Source organism: Maylandia zebra, linkage group LG16 (genome assembly GCF_041146795.1).
Source record: "Maylandia zebra isolate NMK-2024a linkage group LG16, Mzebra_GT3a, whole genome shotgun sequence".
NCBI lineage: Eukaryota > Metazoa > Chordata > Actinopteri > Cichliformes > Cichlidae > Maylandia > Maylandia zebra.
The window spans coordinates 15,247,062-15,267,181 of NC_135182.1; the positions used below are offsets into that span (position 1 = coordinate 15,247,062).

At 39.9% G+C, this 20,120-nt stretch overlaps 1 protein-coding gene across 1 annotated transcript; it reads left to right on the forward strand.

Annotated features, from left to right (window-relative positions):
* The first annotated feature begins 224 nt into the window (after window positions 1–224).
* Window positions 225–18,876, forward strand: kpna3 (karyopherin alpha 3 (importin alpha 4)). The gene is made up of 17 exons (XM_004551248.5): window positions 225–404; window positions 2,918–2,962; window positions 7,081–7,170; window positions 8,359–8,388; window positions 8,510–8,562; window positions 8,650–8,745; window positions 10,320–10,405; window positions 13,134–13,220; window positions 13,337–13,506; window positions 13,824–13,868; window positions 14,015–14,146; window positions 14,236–14,364; window positions 14,680–14,784; window positions 15,060–15,131; window positions 15,432–15,594; window positions 15,712–15,806; window positions 15,920–18,876. Exons 1-17 carry the CDS (start codon window positions 336–338, stop codon window positions 16,016–16,018), a joined length of 1,566 nt encoding a protein of 521 aa, XP_004551305.1. The 5' UTR covers window positions 225–335; the 3' UTR covers window positions 16,019–18,876.
* Window positions 18,877–20,120: the final 1,244 nt, after the last annotated feature.

Sequence of the window (20,120 nt, forward strand, 5' to 3'; positions counted from 1 at the left end):
CTGGACCACTGTCATGTCTTGAGATTGTAGATCATGAAGCTGAGTGTTTTTCATTTGCCTCGCTGTTAACGTAGCGGTTTCGCAGCTTTTTTACGTCCGAAAGTCGTCGTCGTGCGCAGTAAATCGCAGGTGAATTTATTGTCACTGCATCGAGGAAAGCCGTGGAAACCAGGGCAGCCCAGACAGGAGGTATGCAATAACTCCTCCCCTCGCTCTGCGATCTGTTACGTACTCCTCCCTCTCTTCGGAGCCAGCAGCGGCGCAGGAGCTGCCGTGCCTCGTCTTTCACGGAGGAGATCCCGAAAGCCGGAGTAACAGCTAAACCCCATACAGCCATGGCAGAAAACGCCGGCTTAGAAAACCACCGCATCAAGAGCTTTAAAAACAAGGGGCGTGATGTCGAGGTGAGCTGACATATAAACGCTAGTCTTCGTAACACGACTCGAATTAGCTTTATGTAGAAAACGACAGTCTTTGGGCCTCCGTGGGGAGCCTGGCCCCGGCAAAGCTCCCTGCCAGCCAGCCAGCCTGCTAGTTAGCAAGCTAGCTGGCTAATGCGAGCTATCGTGAGGAGTTCGCCATCAAAGGTGCTATCTTGCTACCGGTAAAATTCCTCGTAATGAACCAAAGGTGGTGATAGCTATCAAGTGCATACCAGTGGCTTGCAAATATTGTAATGTTTGTGAACGACAAACTGTGTTCTATTTGAATCGTTGGAACTGGGGGAATTAAAGGCAGACGATGTAGCTGTCAGTGCCAGCTAGCGTTGACTAGCTACTTGCAGAGACACCGGTCACAAGCAAGGCTGGGCCCTCCCGGCTCCGTAATCCTGATGTTCGCTCTGTTTTACAGCCAGCTGAACTCAAATGACACCCGTTTTAACTCGCGGCTGTCTCACACAATTGCCATATTAAGCAAAAAGAAAGTGCGTGTGTAATTAAATGTCTGTTCCATATCCACCCTAACCAAATATTGCCCCTCCTTGTTAGCTTGCTAATGTCAAGCAAATGACTAGCATGCGATGCCAGGTGAGGCGGCTGAAGAGGGCTGCTAACTAAGCCACTAAATGGTTAGCTGAAAGGTAGTGATGCGGTGACCTTAGCTTTACGGTACATTTTCAATCAGAAAAGCAAACTACACTGAAATTGCTACAACACCACGATGAAGTGAGGAGAGTCACTTTAGGCACAACATTAAGCTTGCATTGCTGTTAATAACTTTTTCTGACACTGCGGTTTTTTATGAAATTTCTTAAGTTAATCTTAGATATATTTCCTAATAAACAGTGCTGTTACAGAATAAATGGTGAGGACATTCATATCAGATTCGCTGCTAAGACTCATTCTAGAAAGCGCCATCAGTAGTCTGTGTGCACAGCTGGCAAATCTACGCTGGGCATTTTGCAGCATCATTCATCTAACGAGTCTAATTATAAATTTCTCTGACAGCATTTGACTGCAATGCTCATTGACATGATTACCAAACCATTTGGGTAAAGGCTGGGTTCAGAGAAGTCAAGATAAAGGAAGCTGGGACCAAAGGCTGTAATGAAGTACCAGATATCTAGCTTTTTTTTTTTTTTTTTTTTTAAAGATTACATATGTTATTTTTTGGGGTTTCATCAGAAAACAACGCTCAGCCATGGCATTCACCAACAAAGACACACTTGTGCTGGGTTGTTCTGATCTATTGGTAATCCTGTGATAATCCTCAAACAAAGGTATGTCTGGAAATGGCCTTTCAAAAGCCACCAGTTTCCAGAAAAACTCCAGTTTCTAAAAACACAGATTGAAGACCTTTGGGTGGTTGTTTTGAAACTCAGAGTCACTTTGACAAGCACATGGCTACTATGACAGGCAGATTTGTGCCAAGTGAATTCCGGATGCTATTTTTGACAAATTGTTTGACCTGGGTCCTCTTAAGAGTCTCGGCGTGAATTTGAGTTTTTGTAAACGGATGACTCAGACTACAGCAGAGGGGGGAAAAGCCAGTTTGGGGTTTTATTTATTTAGGTCAGGCATAACAGATTGCTCTTCATGTCTGACACCATTTGGAACAGCAATGAATTGCAAAGCAGTAAAGTCTCGCTGCTACAGGCCATAAAACCCTCCTTTTGTTTTACTGCACATCATACACAGTGTGGCTATTGGACAGGTTGTTTTTTTTGTTTTTTTGACTCCCAGTAACAAATCTGAAAAGAGTTGTTTTTTTTCCTCCTCTTTTGGTGTGTCTGGTAGCACCTGTGTGCCCTCATCAATTTTAATTTTATTTAAACATAATTGTTGTACCAGTATTGTAGGAACTTTTAAATCTTTTAGGTCCATCAAACAATCAGAATTTCAGCAATGAATCAGTTTAAATGTTTTGGTCTAGTTTAATTTCTCTTGATAGTCAGGCTGGGCGGCTACTTTTCATCTCGGCAAAGGAAAACATTTTTCAGCGTACGCGTCGTTATTGTTGTTTTGCCACGGTTGGGAGACACCTCTGCTCTGCAGCCTCCCAAGTTATGACTTTCCCAAATTACGTAAGAGGCTATTTAGGAAAGCAATATGAACCTCTTCAAATAGTCACAAGATCTGAGACCATCTCAAACTGTTCTGGATGAATTGGAAACCCAGCAGACGCACAAATACAGCAATTAGTTACTCTCTTTCTGAGTTGTTTTATTATGACTTTCAGTTGGATTGGTGATGGTTGCCTTTTGTGAGATACAGAATCTTGGTTTTTCATCAATTTTGTGTCACCTGTTTTTGACTAGTGTTGTTTTTTTGTTTTTTTTTTATTAAATATATATCCATTAAATCACTTGGCGTAAAAGGCTACAGTTTCTATTTTCTAACCACAATAAATGACATGATTTCTCAAAAAAAGTGGGGGGGAAATTTCTCATTTCCTGTTGTGTTTGTTTTCATTGCAGACTATGAGAAGACATCGAAATGAAGTGACAGTTGAGTTGAGAAAGGTGAGAAACAATGCCCCATTCATCTACACACACAAGTATTGCAAACCTATTTCTGTTTTTCAACCAATGGATTTGGGCGTATTGGGCTTTAACATGCTTCATATGGATCTTTCACATTAAGAGTTTCTACAAACGCTTGGGACATTTGGGAAGAAATCTGCCTTTGCAACCTGAAATTGCATAGACTGAGGGTTTAGCTTTAGCAGTGCTTTAACCAAAAAGTAGCAGCAGATTCTCTGCGCCATCTGTCTGCCTAAGAAGCATTCAGGCACACGATTGAGCTATAGCATGCTTGCCCTTGTCCAGTACACAATCACTGTGGTTAGATGCACATCCGGGTGTGTAGACTGAGTAAATTACAAGCCATTATGCCGTTAATTAACGCAGCTGGATTGATTAAAATAGGATTCTGTGTGTTCTGTCAGAGATGTGAGACGGGCAACTGAAAAACAGAGCTGAATAGCTGTATTAATAAATGTAGCTTATGAAACTTCTATATTTATATTTTGTAGAGCACAGTGAACATCCTGATGCTGTTAATAGAAGATGATCTGCACTGTAGGTCTGCTTCAGGTGGTTCTGCCAAGAGATTTGCATACTCAAAAAGGACTGGGATTACTTCTGATAATTGTTATGCCATCTGCAAATGTATTTTTGCAGTAAAATTGGATCTTAATTGAATGCAGTGTGCGCTAGTGCACCAAAAGTACCAGAGGCTTCAGAATATATTCAATTTCTACTTTGTGTTGCTAAATTATGTAAAACGGCAACAACAAATGGTTCTGGATTAAAGTTTATTTGATCAACTTAAATACGGAGATTACATTGAAAGGGCAAAAATAACCTTGTTTTTTCTTCCTTTCCTGTCTGCATTGAGTGTTAGCTTAACATATGAAGGGGAGGTAGATCCCCCTCTACCTCCGTTCATAAGGTGTCATTTGGGTATTTATTTTGTCCTGCACCACAAAAGGAAATCAGTATGATGTTATTAAAATGCAAACTGATCTTTTTATTTTTTTTATTTTTTTTTTTTTTAAATCCACTTTACCGAATCAGTTTATTCATTGCTAGTATGTTTAGCTTTGAATCCATATTTTTGGGGGTATTTCAAGGATTGGCCCAATCGTTAACCTCTAGGTATAGCATCACTTTTCATTTGCTGGGTAATATTTTCAACTAATTGTGCTGCTTCTTTAGGGTGTGGAGTCATTAAGAGATGTGATTCAGTTAACTGATCTTAACTGAAAAGAAGTATTGCATTCATTCTGCTCTCTGTTGTGGCTTCATCAGTGAACACACATAAATGAGTTCACTGAAAAGTCTGCGTGTCTCAACAATACCTTTTCTACCCGATCACAAGTGATGTGCTGCAGCTTGTATCGTGTTTTTCTGTATGTGATTCTATTGGCATTGCTCTAGTATGGGTGTTTTCTATTGTTTTGTTTTGTGTGTTGTTGTTTTGTTTTGGGGGGGGGGGATCTTTAGACAACTCCCTGGCTGTTCTATATACAAGAACTAGAATCCATTTAGGTTATGTTGTTGAAGCCATTCCGACAGTGGGCTCCTAATCTGTTAATTTGAGTTATTAAGTAATCCCAAGTTTGCATCTGATTTTTTTTTATTTTTTAAACTTTTTAACATGTTTGAGAAGAATCATTGTTTTTGTTGCACAAGTTGTTAGTCATATGTAGATTTCTACAAATGTAGCCTTTGTGGACACTTTAAAGTGCCAGATAGATATTCCTTACAGATCCTGCAATTAACACCATGAGGACAAAGTCATTTGTAGATATTTTATGATTTTAAATGACTGGAAGCCGGTCCTCAAGAAGCTTTAGATCAGAAACAAGATCTGTATGATCTGCATTGAGACTTTGAAATTTGTCTTTAATTGGAATTGTGGCTCTTAAAAATTTGAGCTGTTTACCAACAGTTCAGTCTTTACAGCAGGGAAACCAAATCCCAAGTGAAACCACTTCTTAGAAACTTTCTTTTAAGCTTACTGATGTGTCAGAGCCTGTTCTCACTTTTATGTAGTTGGAAGCTGATTTCAATTTATTGCCACTGCTAGCTTGGTGAGGAATATAGCAGGTTTTAATGGGCGACTTGCTAGGAAAATGGGAAGTAGGTGGAGTAATTTATTGAAACTTGTGCAAATATGCATGGAAACATACAGAATATGAGTGAAATTCTAATGACCTTGGAAGTCAATATTTTGTATGACCACCATTTAAAGCTCGTTGGATGTTGCCTGCTTTTATTTATTTATTTAAATGATCCCACACAGTTTCAATACTGTTGCTTTGAAAGAGTCATTTTTGTATTTTTGTTGTTGTTTTTATGTGTATGTTTGTTTCCCCACCCTCCACCCAGGTGTGCTTTTTGCAGCGTGTTTGGGTTTGTCATGCAGACTCTCTCCAGATGGTTTTACATGGTGGATTAAAATTTTATGGTACTTTTCTCTGTTCATAATTCCACCAATTTTGCAAACACCTCCAACACCACTGGCTAAGATGGAGCCCCAAACCATGATGGTGGCTGCACCGTGGTTTTCAAATGCCTTAAATTGACAGTCATTTGAACTATAAATTTCAAATTTGGATTAATTTCTCTAACTGAGCACTAACTTTCAGTCTAGTTGATGATCAATTGAAGGGTCAGATGCATCTCTCAGTTCTGTGGGAGGATCCCCCCCCCTGACGATACTTCTTAAGGACATGACTTTCAGATGCTATAGAAGATGGCCTGGCTGCTTTCTTTCCTTTTGTAAAGCTCAAGACTCTTGTGCAGGACTGTATATTTCATGTTAAAAAAGCAAAACAAAAAACTAAAGCTTTAAGATAAATGTAGTGGAGTAAATGCTGTGCCGCTCTTTAGAATCACCTGCATGTTGCAAGAGGGAGGCTGGCTGCTCTCAGCTTGAGCAAAGTGTACAGGAAGTCTGCCATATTTAAAGCTCCAAATTAATGTCTGCAAATAGAGATAACTTTATTTTATTTTTTTCTTTATTTAGTTTAGCTGTGTTTGTCGTTGTGTAAAACAAACCAGAAGTGGGTGGGTGGAGCTAGAAACATTTTCTTCACATTTAAACTTTGCATATGTGGTTTGATAGAGGACCTTTATTGGTATTTTAATGTGAAAATATTGACTGCTTATTTATTTTTAAACTGACCCTAGGCCAGTTGGTTAGGGCAAATGGGGTTCTGTAGAACCTGCAAGAAATCCAGAAGCATGTTCATGTTCATGTCATGTTCATTTTAACCACGTGTGTGAAATTGACACACTGTCCCTGTGTTTTTGTAGTTCCCAGTCTCCCCATATTGGAGGGGTATCTGGTTAGTGGAAGGTGAAAGTGACTCTACTCTAATTTAGTGTAAAGTGAGAGAAATTTATATTGACTGTTTCCAAGTAACATTTCTATAAAAATCTGTTCTTAGCAACACAGCATTGAACAACTGAACACTATTAAGACAGTTGCCATATATAATCACCACACTTAGAAAAAGAAGCGTATAAGATGTATAAGACCTAAACTTGAAATTCAAATTAACACGTGGTAAACTGTGGCATTGTGCTTTCAGGGAGAGTCGGAGAATGTTGGTAAACCAGTGCATAAAGCAGCACAGCCTTCAGTAGCTGGGGATGTTGAAACATAAAATATTACTGCTGAGGTGGTCTCAAGTCTGGTACATTCCATTTGGATCAGAGGAACAAGAAGCACTGCACTAGCTGATTAGTCATCAGTGACGCACATCGGCACTCTGAGCTGGAATGTAGGGCAAGGGAATCTCCTCCTACCACTGACTCGCATGTCCTGTAGATTGATACCAAATGAAAACGTTTGATGGGGACGCCGAGTGTGTTGAGGGTTAAAGGGTAAAGGTTCAACGTCTGTTTGCTTTGTGGGTTCTCCTGCAGGCATTCTTTTCTGGATTAACCCCTATGATACGAGATTCTTTTCATCTGGCATGCTGGATATCCTGCAGAAAATGAAAAAGTTTGGCAAAGAGAAAAACGCTCTGCCTAGACTCACTGTTGGTTTAAGAATTCATGAATGCATTAATGAATGCTTTCATCTCCTCCTCTCATTGGTCTTCTTGTCTTTTTCCTCTTGTCAGAACAAACGAGACGAACATTTACTGAAGAAGAGAAATGTCCCGCAGGAGGAGAGTCTGGAGGACTCTGATGTCGACTCAGACTTCAAAGGGGTAAGTGTGGGTGTGTGGTGGGTTTGATTTGAGTGAGCGAGATGTAGCGAAACCGGACTATATGGATATCAGGTCAGAAGGGTTAAAAAGGTGGGCAATGTACCGCGTATGGGATGTGTCAATAGGATTCCAGTTAAAAAAAAAAAATCACTTTAATCTCTCATCTTTTTAGATGACGAGGTTGTTAATTAGTATGCCAGGTGATACTGAGAGGAACCCCCACTTAATTTTTTTTTTTTAATTATTATTATTCAGCCTGCATAGTTCTCATACAACCAGGGGAGGATGAAAAATAAAAAGCATGACATTGTGTAATATCTTGCCAGAAGCCTGAACACTAGGTGTCAAAAGCAGGGAGGGTTCATCACACTGTTAAGACTTAACAGTGACTAATGCCATAGAAGATCCCAGTCTTATAAAATCTCAGTACAGACTTTGACTCACTGTAATTGCAAGAATTTTGCAACATTGTTTAGAGTCTTGTAGTTGGGTATAAAACATTTCATTCACCCCATACCAAAGCCCAGAAGAACCGTTTACCCCTTTGGATTGTCAGAAACAAAGGTAGTCTGATATAAAGGTCGAATGTGCAGCTTTCTGCTTTTTTTTTTTTTTTGTTTTGTTTTGTTTTCATCAGTATTATCTGAAAGCAACCAGGAATTTCACATATGTGCACTAGAGGTGCTCCCTAATGAACTAGCAGGTGCATATTTACAATACCAGTTTATTATTTGACTTGTGAGGCAGAGAAAGAATGTGTTGCAGTAACAAGAAATACAAAATTGTAATGCACTACTTTGTAAAATGTAAATCTTACAACCAAGCCAACTGTTTAACAATACGAGCAAAATCTGTAGTGATTCTGAATGTGTCACAACAAAACAGCAAGTAGGCTATGCAGCGTTAATGCAAATGGCTAATTTTTGTCTTCACATGATGAGCCATCTTTGCAGTTGGTCTGCAATGTTCTTCATCTTTTTGGAGTCTTTCCTCTCAAAATGATCCCACACTTTGGATTTCCTGTCCAGTCTAGTAAATTTAATGAAGTTAGTTTGTTATATTAACCCCGAATAACGAATAAAATGCACCATAGTGACAATGTGTAGCGTTAGCTCTTCACTTGCTATTGATTGCATGTTCTTAGCAAATTACGACATTGCTAATATTCTTCATTTTCTCTTTGCTTAGCAAAATGTTACGCTCGATGCCATTCTACAGGTACGTTTATCTCGTTCACGCCTTTTAACAAATATTGAATCCTTTCCCAAATGTACCAGCAGTGCTACCTTAACTTTTGGCTAGTTATGCTGATGTCAGTTATGGCTCTTGTTCACTGCAGAACGCTACCAGCGATAATGCGGTTGTACAGCTCAGTGCTGTACAGGCAGCCAGGTGAGTAGCTGATGAAACACTTTTGTATAAATACCAGTTCTTCCTTGTGTTTTCTGGTGTTAACTTTTTTGCATTCGATTTTTTTAGAAAACTGCTCTCAAGTGACCGAAATCCTCCCATTGATGATTTGATAAAATCTGGGATCCTGCCTATTTTAGTCAAATGCCTGGAAAGGGATGACAAGTAAGTGTGCTTCCTAAGTAGTACTTTTTTATTAAAGTTTTTTAAAATTATTTTTTTGTTTAGCTTTTTGTTAATGTAATAACTTTTATTACTGATCCTGCTGCATCATTTCTCTGCTGCAGTAGAATCATTGTGTGCATGAGAGTGTTTCCCACTGTGTCCACACGTTAGAGTGTGTGGAGGCATGCAGGGCAGCTGGCTCATCCTCTCAGTACAAACCAAGCCAAATATATCAACATTCCTGTCTCTCGGAGTTCCCCAATTCCCAGGACCTTGTGTTCACTGAGGGGGGGGGCAGGAATGAAAAACTCGAGTGAAAGAGCTTGTAAGGAAGTAATTGTAAAGATTTTACCATGACAACTAACAGCTGATAGCATCATGTTGACATTATTAGATATTTGTACATCAGGACTGGACTATTAAACTAGTTGATAGGGGGGCTTTGGGTTTTTTACCCCTCTCCACTCCTCCCCACGCCAGCGATCATCACACTTCACTTCACCTAATTGTTGCCAATGCTGTGGCTATATTTAGCAGCTTTAAACACCCCTTTTTTTCTTTTTCCTTTTTTTTCCCCCTCTTCCCCAAAAGTGCCAAACAAGTAATTAGGGAATAAACGCTCAATAGTGCTGCACTACAATGACAAGCTTTTGCTCTCGGATGGCAGACACAGCACTGCTTTGTGTATGTTGTTTTCAGTGAGTGGCACTAGCAGCAGTACCCTTAAAATATTCACTGCTGATTACTATTGAAGCTCCTGAACCCAAAAATCGTATTCAGGGCAGCCCTTAATATGTTGCCATAGCGCTGTGGCAGAAACCCAAGCCAGCTCAGCTTGATGTAAAGCCTCACAATAGAATTTACAGCATGAAAACCTCTGCCAATTAAAAATGGACAACCTGTCCTTTGGAGGTCTATAAATTATCTGTGAATGCCTGGCAGGGCAGGAAATAAAGCGGGTCTCTTCACAACTGGATACCTCCCAAAAAGAAGCTGTTTTATTCTTTTAAATCCCAGAAGGGGAAACTTAGAAACTTCAGATCATGGCAGGTTGTCTGATGAAACATTTCTTTGGGAAGACGGAATTACCATCCTTTGTTACAATTAGCTAGCATTTGGCTGGTGGGTGGCGTGAGAATCACTTTTATGTGTGTGATTTTTATTTTGTGTTGCATCAGTTTTCCTAAACTCATTTTAATGATGGTTCTCCATTTTGAGTGCAGTTAAACTGAATGACACAGTTTCTAGACCTTTCTGGTGTCAGATTTGTTATCTGTCACAAGATCTTGGACTACCTGTATTAATTCTGCTGTTGTAGTTATCTTTTTCTTGAAAAGCCAGCCGTTGAAAACTCTGTTCTCTAAATGAGCACCACAGTTTGGTTAAAGCATGTTTTGCTCTAATTAGTTCAAGAAGGCCCAAAACAAATATGTTAAGAATTTGAAATGGCAAGTGGGGGGGGGGTTGCACATGGATATTATTAATCCCTGCTCCTTCCATTCTGTCTCGTCTACTGCAGAATAAATTAGCTTACTTTGTTTTCTAACTGGTTTTGTTTTCCCTCTGTCTTACAGCCCGTCGCTTCAGTTTGAGGCAGCTTGGGCTCTGACCAACATTGCCTCTGGGACGTCAGCACAGACCCAGGCTGTGGTTAAATCCAGTAAGCTGACCCCACGGTTCATGTTCCCCTGTGTTACCCCTTCAGTCTGTGTTCATATTCTGTCTGCAATTTGCCAAGCAAGCATATTTATTTATTTTTTCACCCAGTAAGGCTTAGTTAGTTCTTGGGATAATGCTTTTTTTTTTCTGCCTCAAAGTAAAACATGGTTATCTAATAAAACTAACATGACTCTATAGCTAAAACCATGTTTAATATTCAAAAGATAAGATGGCTGTTAGAGATGTGGAACAACTTAGTTTGAAATTATGGAAAGCCCCATATTAAACACATGCATGTTTGCTGAGAGTTATAATGAGGGGTAATTTATGCTTAGACGTCTACATGGCACATTTAATCATGTTGGCATTTAAAAAAAAAAAAAAAAAAAAAAAAAAAAGACAGCATCCCTTTCTGTTGCTGGGAAAGCTTTGTGCTCACTTGCTATCGGTCTAACATATTTTAATGATAAATTTGTAAATTTTGAAGACCATGAACAAATTGGTTTAGACAAAAGGTTTCTTTATGGTCCAGCCAGTGCATCGAATGAATCAAACTATAATGGTTGTAGCGTATGTATATATTTGCATTGCACTTCCATTTTCTCTATATGAGTGGGCCAATCTTGACAAAATTTGCATAAACACTGCCAAGGCATTTTGAGTGCCAACATCTATATGACACACATTTTATACAGATCCCACAATCATCTTTTTTTTTTTTTTTTTTGTACATTTGAGAGTTCAGTTAAGCACCAAATGGAGTGTTGGATTGGAATAGTGTGTCACACAATATAATGTACACTATTGCCAGAAGTATTCACTCAGTCATTCAATTCAGGTGTGCCAATTGCATCAATGTTAATGTGTATAAAATCAAGCACCTAGGCATGCAGGCTGCTTCTACAAACATTTGTGAAAGAATGGGTTGCTCTCAAGAGCTCAGTAAATTCCAGTTTGGTACCATAATAGGATGTACCCAGTGCAGCAAGTCCACTTGTGAAATTTTCTTGCTATTAAATATTCCACAGTTGACTGTTAGTGGCATTATAACAAAGTGGAAGCTACTGGGAATGACAGAAACAACAGCAACTCGGCCAAAAAGTGGTAGACACATGATGGTCTGCACAGAGGTCGCCAACTTTCTGCAGTCAGTTACTACAGACCTCTAAACTTTACATCACCTTTAGCTCAAGAACAGTGTGTAGAAAGAGCTTCATGGAATGTGTTTCCCTGGCCTACCAGTTGCATCCAAGCCTTACATCACCAATTGCAAAGCAAAGATTTGGATGCAGTGGTGTAAAGCACACCACCCTTGACTCTAGAACAGTGGAGACGTGTTCTCTGGAGCAATAAATCACTGTTCTCCATTTGGTATCCGATAGATGAGTCTGGGTTTGCCAGTTGCCAGGAGAACCGTACTTGTGTGACTGCACTGTGTCAATGGTAAAGTGTAGTGGGTTAGTGGATTATTGTGTGGGGCTGTGTTTTAGGATTTGTTATAGCGAAAGGCACTTTTAATGCGTCAGCATTCCAAGACAATTTGGACAATTTCATGCTTCCAACTCTGTGGGAACAGTTTGGGGGCAGCCTCTTCCTGTTCCGAAACGACTGCGCATGAGTGCACAAAGAACGGTCCATAAAGACATGGATGAGCAAGTTTGTCATGGAAGAGCTGCACAGTGTCTTGATCTCAGCCTGACACAACACCTTTCGGTTGAATCGCAGTGGAGACTGAGCCAGGCCTTCTCATCTAGCATCGGTGTCTGACCTCACAAATGTGTTTCTGGAAGAATGATAAAAAAAAATTCCATAAACACACTCCTAAACCTTGTGAAAAGCCTTCCCAGAAGAGTTGAAGCTGTTATTGCTGCAAAGGCTGGGCCAACATCATTTTAAACCCTATGTATCAGGAATGATATGTCACTCGTGTTCATATGCATGTGAAGGCAGATGAGCAAATACGTTTGACACAATGTAGTGTGTCATAGCATCATACTGTAATGATTGTAACACATGCATGTTTATGTTCCCGTAGTAAGTTGAATCAAATGTCTGGATTTCACATCACCAAGTTGTGATTGTGACCATAAAGAAACAGAAGTGAGTGTAGGTCCTCAGCATTTTGAGAGTGAGTGCGTAGAGCCAGTTACCAAACCATTTCATTAATAGCCATAACATATTACACCATGTGTTACAGCTATTTTTATTTTTTTATTTTTATAGTCATTTAACACCTGAGCCATTACGGTGCCCCTGTAGAAAGCTGTATCGATTAGCATAGAAGCCTATTGTCTAGAAGATGTAGTACTTGGAGTATAGCTGAAAGCTTTCTTCATAATACAGAACCATCTCTAAAGTGGAGAGGACCTGCTTGTATGAGGGGTGTATGTGAAAAATGACCATTCATCTCACCCCTCCATAATAACTGTTAGTCCTAAACAAATCAGGTGTCTGTGTCAGTTTCATCTCTGTTAGTCTCTATAGAAATACAAGTGTCTTAACCCATTGTGGTCCAGCATGGTTGGAGCAGATGTAATGATAGTTCAACACATTACTGTGCGTAAGGCAAAAGTCTGTTGGCTCATTCTGCAAGACAAGTGGTGGACATTTGGACTCATGTTTTGTTTGTTTGGTTTTATCCCCCTTGCTAGATTCTGATCATTTAAGGTGGCAAAATAAATAGTCCATCACCCTGGGCACATCTGATAGTTTAATCTTTGTGCTTGCAGATGCAGTGCCCTTGTTCTTGCGACTGCTACAATCTCCTCACCAGAACGTATGTGAACAGGCTGTGTGGGCTTTAGGAAACATTATAGGTGAGTGTCCCTCTATGATAGATGTGCTTGTTTTTTATTTTGTTTTTATTTATTTTAATACTGCTTGGAAGCAACCATCCAGAGTTCTGTTGACCTCTGCCCCCTTGCACAATCAGGTGATGGGCCACAGTGCAGGGATTATGTCATCTCTCTGGGTGTGGTCAAGCCCCTGCTTTCTTTCATCAATCCATCAATCCCCATCACCTTCCTCCGTAATGTTACCTGGGTCATTGTTAACCTCTGCCGCAACAAGGATCCACCACCACCCATGGAGACTGTGCAAGAGGTGGGTGTGACTGCATGTGTATGTGTGCGCGTGCGTGCGTGTGTGTACCAGCTCTCATGTGCCATACAGATGGTTGAGTTTCTTTGCATTTGACTCTGTCACAGCAGGCTGAGTCACGCTGAGCTTTTACAGCACATTTTCAGTAGCCAAATCAGCCTCTTCACCCCGGGGAACTTCTGACTAGAAAGCTTTTGCTGACAATTGAAGTCTGGTTTTGACAGCTGTTCCTCTTGTGATGTTTTTTTTCTCCTGTTTTTACCTTCATCTATTCCTTTGCCTACTTCCAACCCACTCACAACCTACTTCTTTCCCCACAGATATTGCCTGCCCTCTGTGTGCTAATATATCACACCGACATAAATGTAAGTATCAGGCTGTGCTGTGATTACTCAAGTTATCGGTTTACTAATGTACATAAATTATAAAGACAAAATTTAGTGCTTAGTTTTTTCAGTTCTAGCAGTATAGTAACTGTCTCAATTCTTACGTCTTCTGACTCTGTGTATAGATCCTAGTAGACACAGTGTGGGCTTTGTCCTATCTGACGGACGGAGGCAACGAGCAGATTCAGATGGTCATTGATTCTGGAGTTGTTCCATTTCTTGTGCCTCTCCTCAGCCATCAGGAGGTGAAAGTTCAGGTAAGACTAATTCAGTCCTCCCACCCGGTCCACACTCTGAAGCCAATTTTTATTTGAAGTTGTATTCCTCTTTTGTTCACAAACTACAGACGGCAGCTCTGAGGGCAGTGGGAAACATTGTGACGGGGACAGATGAGCAGACACAGGTGGTTCTCAACTGTGATGTTCTGTCACACTTCCCCAACCTGCTCACACATCCTAAAGAAAAAATTAATAAGGTATGAGATCCTCAGCCTTTAAGCTCATTATGCTTTTTCTTCTAGTTTCTTATAGCTTTACATTAAAGTAAATGGAGAGTAAAGTAGTATTTATTGTACAGATAATGTAATGGGAGCAAGTTTTTTGTTGTATGTAGTTATTTTATTTAATTACACTCAAAGCTTGAGAGTTGTAAGTTAAACTGGTACTAATCTGTACTTAAAATCCATTATTTAGGTGAAATGTTAAAATATTTTTTATTGAAGCAGATTCATTCTATATAATACACTGAATGCAGTCTTTTTTTTGACCATTTGTGATTGGTCTGTTTGCAGGAAGCAGTCTGGTTCCTGTCCAACATTACAGCTGGGAACCAGCAGCAAGTCCAAGCTGTGATTGATGCTGGTCTGATTCCTATGATCATTCACCAACTGGCTAAGGTTTGTGTGTGGTTAGAAATTGGAGGAAGGGGGGGGGGAGCTCAAGATTTTCTCTAGTTTCTGTTCAGTTCTGTCCCCGCATGGTACCAGACACACGATGTGTAAATTCATCTTGGCATTTAGTTGCACTGACACCTTTTTATATTTTCTAGCCAGAAAGCAGAACAGTTTCTGATAGAAGACATGGAGACTGAATGCATATTTGGCCTACATATTGTGTGTATTTTGGCAATTTGCTGTGTAGTACATTTTGGTGACAGCCTGGCTCTCTACAGGGTGATTTTGGCACTCAAAAGGAGGCAGCATGGGCCATCAGCAACCTCACCATCAGTGGGAGGAAAGACCAGGTGAGCTTGGCTTGTGGACCAGACAAGATTTTTTTTTTTGTACTTGGTTTAAAAAGATTTGCTACAGTGAAATGGGTATATGTTGTTTTAATGAAAAAAACAAACTGCATTTCTTCACTGCAGTAGGAAATGTTTGCCTCATTGTTTCTTTCAAGAAGCAGAAAAATAATAATTGTAGGCTGAAGCTACACAACATTGACTTAAGTTATGAAGGTCACTGTGAGTGCACTTTCCACACTTGTAACCATGTACCTATGTTGTAATCAAGTATGGATGTGGTGTATGTGTGGGTTTGTGTAGGTGGAGTTCTTAGTGGAGCAGAATGTCATCCCTCCGTTCTGTAACCTGCTGTCCGTGAAGGACTCCCAGGTGGTGCAAGTCGTCCTGGATGGCCTGAAAAATATTCTCATCATGGCAGGAGATGAAGCCAGTACTATTGCTGAGATCATAGAGGAGTGTGGAGGTCTGTGTTTGATGGTTTCCTTGTACCCTCTTAGAAACTTGGTGTAATTGGATTGTTTATCTTACTGAAGTTTTTTTATAATGTTTGTTTCTAAAACTGTTGTTTTGTCTTTTTCAGGTTTGGAGAAGATAGAAAATTTGCAGCAGCATGAGAATGAGGATATCTACAAACTAGCCTTTGAGATTATTGATCAGTACTTTTCAGGAGACGATGTGAGTTAACCGCCACCATGCGTCTCACTTTCTGTTATTTTGGATTTGTTTTCCTTTTTGGGCAATGTCTTACTCTAGCATTCGATCTTACAATGTTTGTTCTTTTTTTTCAGATTGATGAAGATCCTAGCTTGATTCCTGAAACTACTCAAGGAGGAACCTTCAATTTTGATCCAGCTTCCAACATGCAAACAAAGGAGTTTAATTTCTAAAAACCAGGATGTTTGGTTCAACCAGTTGCACGGGTACTCTGTAATCACCCCAGACATTCATCCATCTCTCCTCCAATCTGGCAACCTGGTACAGAAGGATATACTTAGCATCACGTCAACATGGAAACTCACCACTGAAGGGTTTACCCACCCCCATCTCTGCACTATGGGGTGTTTTTTTTTTTTTTTTTTTTTTTTTCTTCTTCTTTTAAATGGTCATCGTTCACAGAACACTGCAACCCTTCATAGGAGTCCTTGTTATCCAACAGGCATATTCACCATCTGGCAACCTGCATCAGGAAGATTGTCAGTATTTTCTGCCAGTGCTTCTAAAATGTCACACAGAAAGGAAACCAGAAGGAAGGAAAAGCCTTCACGGAAAGATTCAATTGCCAAATGTCAAGTTCTCACAAAGACGGAAAAATATAAGCACATTTTCAGACACATGAACACGCATGCATATACACGCACTTTTTTTTTTTTGACACTTAGAAGAATTTGTGTGCATACTTCAGTTAGAAGCCATCATATCACTCATGGGGAAGAAATACTGCTGTTTGTTTGTGCTTTATTTTGTGCTTTCCCCTTCCCTGGATTGTCCTCTAGTGTTACTTCACCCATGCACACTGACATACTACAAGTACATACATTAATACATTTCGTGACACTGATTCCTGATAGCCAGGGCACACCAATATCCTCTCTCTCGCCCAGTTTAAAGAGTTAATCCCAGAGCTAAGCCATGATTAACCACGGACCCCCACTGCCCTCCCAGGAGAGTCCTTGGGCAGGTGGAGGGGCGAAAGGGCTCTAAGGCAACAAGAGGACTCCGTGGCAAACTGACTGACGGGACTTCTGACTCAATGGCGTCACTTTTTTAATGTGACCTCTGTTGAATTATCAAACTTACTGTTCGTTTTAAAAAAAATCATCAAAAATGTGAAGAAAATGCCATAATTCTTTTTTTTTTTTTTCTTTTTTTTTTTTTCCCCCCAATACAACTGTTAAGACCTGCTAATTGCCTGCTACTGATTAAGCAAAGCGGCAAAATTTTTATTTTAACGGATGTGAATACCTGTCACGGGAGGAATCACCTTTGGGCGAAGGCACAGAGACTTAAGAGGAACATGTCAGCTGTAGCGTTTATCTCCCCCCGCCACCCACAGGACATCCTCCTTCTGAGCTCAGCCACGTCCTGGGATTCAGTAAACTATTTGCTCGGGATTCCCCTGTAATGTGAAACTCTGAATGGAGGGAGGGGGTTTAACGAAAAGAAAGAAAACAACCTAAAGCTAAAATCATCCTAATTGCAATATGACCTTTTTTTTTTTTCTTTTTTTTTTAAATTTTGCTACAGACAAATTGGTTTCATGTTTCCGCTTCTACTGGTTGGGTCTGTGGAGCTTCCTTTGTATTACTATTTTATTTTTTAGGTTTTCTTCAGTCTTATGCACACGTCTGAGAGGCATAACGATGTCTGACTGCAGAAACGACAAAAAGGACCTACACTCACTGAAGACTAGACTTGTACAACGAGTGCAGGTCCTGATCTTTACATTACTTAACTACTTTCGATAAAGAGGTCACATGTCATCACTCAATTTGAATAACTGTACAAAAACATGATGTGTATCTCTCCTTGCCGTCTAATGAATATATATTTACATAAAGCCTGTACAAAGCTGCTGCAGCTGACAGTCATTGGATGGACGATAACTGTCAAAGATGGCTGGGGAGGGTCTCTATTTTTTTTTTTCTCCTTTTTGAAGCAATATTTCTTTTATTGTTTTTACTTTCGACTTGCATATGTATTGTGATGACATGCTGATAAATTGGAACAGGCTGGTTTTGTTTTGTTTTTTCCTCCTCTCTGTAGTGGTGACGGGCTGTTTAAAATGTACCATCCCGTGTCCTGGTTAATGTGCAGGCTTGGGGTAAATGTGTCAAACTTTAATCCCAATCATAGCCCTGGTCTGGAAGACTTAATGATCCCACCCCCCCGGTTGGCTGCTAACTACTTAGAGGGGTTCAGAGCTGGGGTTTGGGGTGGGGATTGGGGGGGTGGGGCTGGGGGTCACACTGGGGCTTTAAATACTGAGTGGGCTTGTTATGAGCAGCCCAGGCTTTTTTGTTTGTTTTTGGTTTTTTTGGGACTAGCTGTTTATTACTGAACAAAACTATAGAGAGGGTGTACAGTCATGAACTAGCAGACTAGACCGAGCCACTTTAAAGATTTACAATTTCGTTGCCTTGTATCCGCATTGGATACAAGCTTATGTTTGTTGCAAGATTTTTACTTGCTAATGAAAAGTTGTTTTAAATAAAATAATAGGAGAAAAGCAACAGACAGCGTTTTGGCCTCTGATTGTTTGTATCTTTTTATAAATTTTAGATTGAATTCTTCTCTTTAAGGTGGCTCACTGATGCTTTCAACTCTTGTGCATATTAAAGACGAGAATGAGTTGAAAATCATTGTGCCTTTTGTTTTTCATTTCAACTACAGCTAGGTTTTATCGAATAGAAACGAGACTGAGTGACTGGAGAATCTCTAAATAGGGGACGTGGCTTTAGTAACGCGTAGTCTCCTTGTTGTTGGAGTTTGCCAGTAGAAATGGTCAATGCTGCTCCCTGCTGTTGGAGAGTAACTTGCTTCCCTTCTAATGTCATTCACTGAACATTGTATGACACCATGCATCCCGACCATTTACACCCCCCCCCCCTTCTCTTGGAAAAACCACAAGCCATCATTGCCATTTTTCAGTTGGGGGGGATTCTGATATCTCCTCTTCATCTTTGACCCTCAGGACATGATCTGTGTTTCTGATCCTAACCAAAATAAACTTGCTGTTTAGCCGTTGGATCTTTCGTGCTTTTGTGACTCACACATATGGTAGCTGTTTTAAGTTGTATGGGTGCGAGTTGCTTTCTGCAGGGATTCATTTGATCTAAGTGTTTGTGAGGAAGCTTGAACTCCCTTTGAGCTCAGTTTTTACGTGCTCTGAATATATTTTAAAGATGAGCATCGCTTCCTTTATGTGACTTTAGCAGGCTGACCACCTTGTTATGAAAAAGCAAATGTAAAGTACTCTTTCTCCTTTCTTTGGCTTGTCCTTTTTATAGGTCAGACATTTCAGCAGCTAATTGGATGATATTTATTTGTGGTTCATGGCTGTCTTTCAAGTAATTTTTAGACTTTACTCTGCCACCCTAATGTAGACTATACCAGACTTTTGGCTCTGCTGTACATATTCACAACTGAAAACTAGATTAGAGGAATAAATGCCTCATTTGTGCTGTGAATGTTTCCGTTAGCCGAATCCTTACGTGAGTGTTGATGAACACACTGGCTCACTCAATGATTAACTTGGACAGCAAACACTGAATCTGGATTTCCTGTGGAGTACAAAAAGAAGCAAAATAAGATAAGAGGCCTCCAAATGGAACGTTAATCCTGCTTGACCCAGATCCAAATGCACCAAGTTAACCGCGTGGGGAATTGTTTTGTTTTTTTTAGTAAAGTACAAGTATTTTACATAACATGGTGCATTTTGGAAGAATATGTAATCAATAACTCTAAAGAGGCACACAGCAAATCTGAGAATGGATCATCTCTTGAGTGAGGATGCTAACTTCTTTCTTGACCTTTGGAAGAGCAGGCGACTAAAATGTCCACTTAGATCTGAAGGTTTTGGTTGCATTACAAAAGCTTCCTTTGCAGATCCGGGCACTCAGTTGTCTTGAAACTTTAAAAAAAACCTGACAAAAAAGAGGGAGAGACACTCAAAAGTATATTTCAATGATGAGAAAATGCAATCAGAGAAACAACGACCTTTTATTATAGAGAGGTAAGGCAAACTTTATTTTCAGAAGATGTTTTTCCTGCTGATTCTGGTACCTCTGGGTAAAATCTGATTTTTATTTATGTAGTCTGACATAAGCAATGTACATAACTGATGTTTAAGACATTAAAGAATACAGTACTTTAAACTGTGCGTCAGGATTGTTCTTTACACTTCCAAATAACAGACACAAACGCACTACTAGTCTCCCCACCGCATCAAAAAAAAAAACTCCCTGAGTATAAAAATATTAATTCTGAAAT

What these genes read in the sequence shown, in the direction of transcription:
- kpna3 (XM_004551248.5), top strand. Translation starts at nt 336, where the DNA reads ATGGCAGAAAACGCCGGCTTAGAAAACCACCGCATCAAGAGCTTTAAA. An exon ending in CTAAAGAAAAAATTAATAAG is followed by an intron (nt 14,365 to 14,679) that starts GTATGAGATCCT and finishes GTCTGTTTGCAG; the next exon opens with GAAGCAGTCTGGTTCCTGTC. An exon ending in TCAGTGGGAGGAAAGACCAG is followed by an intron (nt 15,132 to 15,431) that starts GTGAGCTTGGCT and finishes GGGTTTGTGTAG; the next exon opens with GTGGAGTTCTTAGTGGAGCA.